The sequence below is a fragment of the Acanthisitta chloris genome, unplaced genomic scaffold, assembly GCF_000695815.1.
Source record: "Acanthisitta chloris isolate BGI_N310 unplaced genomic scaffold, ASM69581v1 scaffold34367, whole genome shotgun sequence".
In the NCBI taxonomy this organism is placed as follows: domain Eukaryota; kingdom Metazoa; phylum Chordata; class Aves; order Passeriformes; family Acanthisittidae; genus Acanthisitta; species Acanthisitta chloris.
The window spans coordinates 6691-12903 of NW_008683933.1; the positions used below are offsets into that span (position 1 = coordinate 6691).

Here is a 6213-nt window from a genome sequence, read left to right on the forward strand (position 1 = left end):
TAATTCCTCACTACCTGGGAGCGGGGGACCCAATTCAGTGGCAGGAATGTGCTGAGTGAAGGAAGGGGGAATGCAGCCCTGCTATGGAAAAGGTTGAGGCCACTCTATAACTAGCTGGGATCTGGCGTGCTCAGAGCCTGCAGCTTCATTCATTTGCCCCACTTTCTCCTCTAATTCCCATTGCTAGGTATAAACAGCTTGAGCCCAGCTCCTGACCATCCAGGCAGGAGTGCCACCCTCCTAGACATTGATGAAGGATCCCTGCTCCCCGTTGACCGACTCAGGCTCCACACAACGCCCTTTCCTCCGGGTCACTCTTCGGTTCCGATGGAATTTGGCATAGCAGCGCAGCCCTAAGGGAAAGACGTGCAGAAGTGAGGAGGGACCAGGGCTCACTGCAGCAGCAACATCACACAACTAGCTCCTGCCTCAGTCCCAGGGCTGTGGCAAATGAGGTGGCAGAGAGATGCCTCACATGGGCAGGGCATGTTGCCTTCTGGCCCTCTGGAATTCTGTTTGGCTCACTGTTCTGGTTGGGATTCATTGGTTCAGGCAGGTTTCACTGGCTTCTTGAAATACCAATGAATTATTCCAATTGTTTCCAGTGAGTTTATGGAAGCCCTGCTTGGTTTCCCCCCTATTACTTCCCATTACTGTCTAAGTGATCTCTCCATTGGGAAATTACTATAGACTTAATGTGCAGCAGCAATGGCTAGGGACCTCCCCTTGCTATTTATTTCCTTGAAGCTTCAAGAGAGGAGGGAAGAGACTTTGAAGTGTTATTACTGGGAGGTCTGATGCTAAACTCACTGCTCATCTCCTTCAATTTCTCTGGTTTGGATGCTCAAAGTGCAGGGCCTGAATGAAGCTGTCTGATGAATACTAAGGGGAAAAAAAGGCATTTTGTTTGTAAAACCCACCAGTACTTATTCTCTCATGGCAGTGGAAGGCAATGGGAGACTCTGGTCAGGGTAACTCATTGGTTTCTGGCACCAATAGATTTTTTTTTTTGTCTATTGTGTGACTTTGTTACACCAGAATGCATAGCTAGTTGGGCTAGACAGGGCACAGCCAGTGGGGGAATAATTCTCATGAATCCCTGATGTTCAGTAGGGCAGGATCTGGTTCTTGGGGTTGGCAGGAGCTGATTTAATCATCCTAGAAATTGCAGCTCTTTTCCAGAACAGGCAGCAGATAGCAACAGTGCCAGCAGCTCCAGAGCAGGGGAGGCTGAGGATTTATAGCTTTTATAATGAGACAGCCCCAAACTGTCCTTGGTTGTACACTGGAGACCCAGACAATGTCACAGGTCACTGAGCAACCTTTTGGAGTGCATGTCCCTGGGCTATGCTGAGACCAGCTACCTTAAAGTTGGGTTTGTGCCCCTCATTACCAATTCCCCCAGGGCAGTGTGGCCTCCCAGAAGGAGAGCACACAAGATCAGAGCTCTGCTCTTATCTGAGCCTCTTGTCTATCTTATCTGGATCTTCCCTCTCTGGGGATCTTTTTAATGCTACAGAAGATGCACATTTGGCATCAACTTATAACTAGCTTAAGGATAAAGCAGGGCCTGGGGCTGCCCTCATTAGGCTTGTACAAACAGTTTTCCAGGCTAATCTACCAGAAGGTTGTGTTTGATGAGGACCTTCAGGTGTTACACAACACAGCCAAGGTGAAAACTATCATTTAACATTGCAACTCCAGGAAAGTTGTCTGTTTAGCTGGGTAAAAAAAATCTAAATGACCTGGTCAAATCACTGTGTAACTAACATAGGCCACAAAACTTGGCAACCAGAGTTTTGTTCTGTCAGACAAGACCCAGTGCCTGGAGCTCATCCTGAACATGTTCAGACAGAAAAGTGCCATTCAACATCTTCATAATGTACCTGTCTAGTGAGGGCTGCTGTGGGTTCTTCAGAATAACTTTAAGAAACAAAAGTCTGCGTCCTGCCAGATTGCTACAAGTTCTGTTAACTCGGGACAGCCATGTTAGGCACAAGGTCATGCAAAGTAAGCAGCAGTTTTTTTGTAGCCTGTGATACTTGAAAGCACCACTGAAGGGTTAATAAATTGTGGCTTCTTCTGTTAGGTTTGTAGATATCAGGATTTTTATTTTCAAGAGGGAAAGCAACATACCCTAGATGACTCAACGGTCACACAGTGAGTCAGTGGCAAGGAAAGGCTAAGAGCAGCTGAGCTTGGCTCCTGTTTTCACATACAACCCACTATTCCACATTAATGCTGCCAACTGCAAAGGGGGAGAGCAAAGAGCTGGACTCACCCTCAGTGCACATACAGTCATCATAGCACTTGTTGTTAAGGCCTCGATTGTGTGGTTTGCAGAGGTGTTCACGCAAGTCACAGCAGGAACCTGCAACACAGGAACAAGGGTCAGCACAGCTCACACATCCCCTTCCCCTGCAGGGCCTCTGACTCCCATCACAGCTCCACCAGACAGACATATCTGCTCCCACAACACACTTAGAGAGGTTCTGCCCTTCCCATCACTAGTAGAAATCAGGGGATATGTGTTAGAACCTGGGCTGGGTTGCAAACAATCTCATGTTTGGTGAAATGACTCCACCAAGCTGATCCTGACCTGGGAGGCAGTCAAGGTGGTGATCACATGGCTCTTCTTCAGCTGTCACAGTCTCATTTCCACCACTGGGGCTCTTACTGCGACGTTTTTCTGTGGAAATAAAACAGATGTTGATAGGAAGTTTCATACTCATGTCTTCATTTTGAAGACTATATTGTTCCAGGGTAAAATCAGCCTCAAACTTCAAAAATTTGAACTCTAAACTTTCATAGTCAAATGTCCTTCCTATTTCTCAACCTTCCATCTATCCTTTTTCCTCTGCCCTCAATCTATGCATCCGAAATGAGAAACATTCTGAAAGTGAGCACAAAACACAATCAGCATTATGCTGCTTCTCTCTTTCCCCACTGCTGTGATCTCATGTCCTTCAGCAGATCTGTGAACACTGTGGACAAGCCTTACAGGATGACTTTTGGGAAAGAGGACAAAGAGGTTTAGCACCTTTCTTTTTAGCAGACGGCCACATTTCTGGTTTGAGATCCTCATAATCTGTCCAGTCAAAGAGTGCCATATCTAGGGTGGGCATCACATCCCCATCTTGCCTGAGGCGAGCCTGCAAACCAGGAGAAACCAGACAGACAATGGGTTACACTTCTGTAGAGAAGCCTTCACAAATTTTTATGGTACTTTTAGGTATTTAAAAGGCTTTATGATTCCCCCTCTCCTCCAACTCCACCATTGTCCTATCCACTGGGGATTCTTAGCATCTCATTTTCCAAAGGGAAGAGCTTTCCCTTGTTGCAGCTGAAGCCGAGAGGGAAGTTTCCAGTGCTTTTATGTGAGGACAAAAGGTGAGCAAGGAACATTAGGACATGCTGGCTGTCCAGCTAAGGGCTCCTGCTGCCTCTCTGGTCCATGAAGCTCAGTGAAGATGGATAGCTGAGGGAGAGGGAGGGCTCAGAGGTAGAGTGCAGTTCCCAGCTCTCTCCCTACCTGTGACCGTGGCGAGGTGGCTGGAAGAACAGGAGGCTCCTCTGTGGAAACAGCTAGGTCCAGTGCAGTGATGATGAGCGTGGTGGGGGTCAGACTTGTGGCTTCCTCTGCCTGGAGGTTCTGAAACTGTTCTTCAAAGCTTTCAGGTTTCTTGTACAGGGAGCTTGGCCCAGCATCAGGAGTCTTCCCTGCAGAAGGCAACAGGTACAGCAGCATTAGCTTTCTCATCCCTATTTCTCTGTGTGCCATAGATTTGAGTCAAAGGAACTCAGATTTCATCCAGCCACTGCCCAGAATTCCACCACCCTGAGCTGCTGTTTAGGCCAGTGTGAAGCAGAGTAATGAGCTGTTAAAGTGATAAATCAGGGCCAGGGTATATACAGCTTGATTTTTATACACTTAAGGCATATATATAATCAAACCTTCTTGAAGATATGTCTATCTCTTGCTTCAGCAGCAAAGGATTTCTTATTCTGGTCTCAAGAGTATGAAATGTACCTGTTTAAACATTTTCAAACCAATGGATTAAGCTGCTGCAAATATCTGTGAACACATTTGATTTTAGTAGTGAGTTATTTCAACTTAGCTTAAGTCAGGACCTACCTAACTTGCAATAAGACTTATATTCTCAGCCTGATCCCTGTTTTCCCTATGTATTAATTTAAGTATAGACCTTAAGTTAACCCAAGTCATCTGCAAATATTGCTTCAACCCATCTTGGTTGCATGCTCTTCTGTATTGCTTAACATGAGTGGTTTAGTGAGTCCCCTGAAAAAACAATGGAGCTCTTCTCACTGAGGCAGGGAGGAGTGATAACTGGAGCTCAGGGATGTGACTCTCAGCTTGTCAAATAGTGTATCCTGACACAAACTGCCTGGCTCTTACAGAGCTCAAGATTTACCACACTGAGCAGAGACACACACCCATAACTTGACCTGCAAAGGGAAGCAATGCCAGTCAAAAACAAGCATCATTTTAAAGCTATTAGTGCCATTTCACATAGGCAAAACTTAGATTTTTTTTTTTTTTTTTTTTTTTTTTTTTTTTTTTTTTTTTTTTTTTTTTTTTTTTTTTTTTTTTTTTTTTTTTTTTTTTTTTTTTTTTTTTTTTTTTTTTTTTTTTTTTTTTTTTTTTTTTTTTTTTGTAGTTCAGCATAAACACTGAAGAATACAAGTTCTGGTGAGAAGAAACTGGTCTTCAAGAGAAATAGGGGGTTGTATTATTGCTAGTTCTGGTCATGTTTCAAAGTCAGTGGAGAGATGGAGTATGGCTCGGATGCGTTTGTTCATAAGTGGAACCATTTGCTAAAAAAGAGAAATTATAAAACAAAGCAGGCCACCCCAAAAGAACCCCTTAAACACTGAAGAATACAAGTTCTGGTGAGAAGAAACTGGTCTTCAAGAGAAATAGGGGGTTGTATTATTGCTAGTTCTGGTCATGTTTCAAAGTCAGTGGAGAGATGGAGTATGGCTCGGATGCGTTTGTTCATAAGTGGAACCATTTGCTAAAAAAGAGAAATTATAAAACAAAGCAGGCCACCCCAAAAGAACCCCTCAAGTCCTAGGGGCTCTCACAGCTCCCCCTGTAAGGCAAACTAGGTCATTTGCACAAAACTACAGCCAGCACTGAAATCCTCTGGTTCTGGAGTTGCCCTTTTTTCTTGTGCCTCTTTTGTTTGGCAGATTTCTCCCCAGAGCAGTCACACACCCCACACCCTCCACACACACCCTTGTGGCTCAACCACAGCTGCATCTTCTCACCCTCACACAAGTGACACTCATTTCCAACACCCCAACACCCTCAGCTTCCCTTGGAGCTCACATACCTCGGTGGTGTTTCAGCCTGTCCCGGCGGCTGTGGCGCCGATGCTCTCGATTCTGCTTCTTCACTCTCTCAGAGCCTGGGGACTGGTTCTCCCTCTCGGGGTATGGGAACTCAAACCCCAGGAACGCATCCTTATTCTGTTTTAGGGCTGCTGGCTGTCCCTCTGCCACCAGCTCATCCACAGCTGAAGCTCCACTGCCCATCCTGAGAGCCTCTTCCCCGGCCAGACGTGCTCTCGAAGGCATGGCATGGACCCTCTCCTTCTTGGCCAAGCCATGCTTGTGGTGGTGCCCACTTTTGGGCTGCTGTAGCCACACCTCTTGATTTTGAAGGTGGTTGTTGTTCTCTGGGACATTTTTGAGCTTTGTGCTAGGGTTCAGGGAGACTGCAAGACTGATGTCAGACAGAACCAACACGCACAGGAGAAAGAAAGGAGAGGAGAAGGTGGAAGGAGTTGCCATAGTCCTGGGTGCTCTGCCTCACCTGCAATTAAAACAGAGGCAAAAATAAGCACCCAACATTTAGGAACTCTAAAATCCCTCAAGATTCAGACTTAAGACATTTAGATGAAAACCACTATGTTGTCCAGAGCTGAAAGTGAGTGATCCTCCTTTTCTGCCAGCCCTGCTAACAGCAGCTGAGACACACGTGCAGGGCCTGCAGGGCTGAGAGGTCCCAGTTTCATGTGCAAATGAGGCCATCAATCAGTAGGACATCTCCCTTTGATTCCTCACTAGCCCCCCTACCCTCCCATTCACAGCCCACCATCTGAGGGGCTGGGTGAGCTGGCTCCTGCTGGCCACAGCTCCTGAGCCCAGCACGGCATCAGCTGCCCGGCCAAGGGCTCTTTGCTGCCA

The 6213-nt window shown here is 46.3% G+C and overlaps 1 protein-coding gene across 1 annotated transcript; it reads right to left on the reverse strand.

Moving 5' to 3' along the window:
- Positions 1–240: 240 nt before the first annotated feature.
- Positions 241–5817, reverse strand: DRAXIN (dorsal inhibitory axon guidance protein). Its single transcript, XM_009079101.1, has 6 exons — positions 5358–5817; positions 3533–3720; positions 3041–3152; positions 2600–2689; positions 2282–2371; positions 241–353 (listed from the first exon to the last, which is right to left on the reverse strand). The coding sequence occupies exons 1-6, from the start codon at positions 5815–5817 to the stop codon at positions 241–243; spliced, it is 1053 nt and encodes a 350-aa protein (XP_009077349.1).
- Positions 5818–6213: the final 396 nt, after the last annotated feature.

Bases quoted from the DNA above. Each gene is read 5' to 3' on its own strand.
- DRAXIN (XM_009079101.1), bottom strand. From the start codon at position 5,817: ATGGCAACTCCTTCCACCTTCTCCTCTCCTTTCTTTCTCCTGTGCGTG. The intron at 3,721-5,357 runs GTATGTGAGCTC...TGCCTTCTGCAG, and splicing joins CAGGCTGAAACACCACCGAG to GGAAGACTCCTGATGCTGGG. The intron at 354-2,281 runs GTGAGTCCAGCT...TCTTTCCCTTAG, and splicing joins TGACTGTATGTGCACTGAGG to GGCTGCGCTGCTATGCCAAA.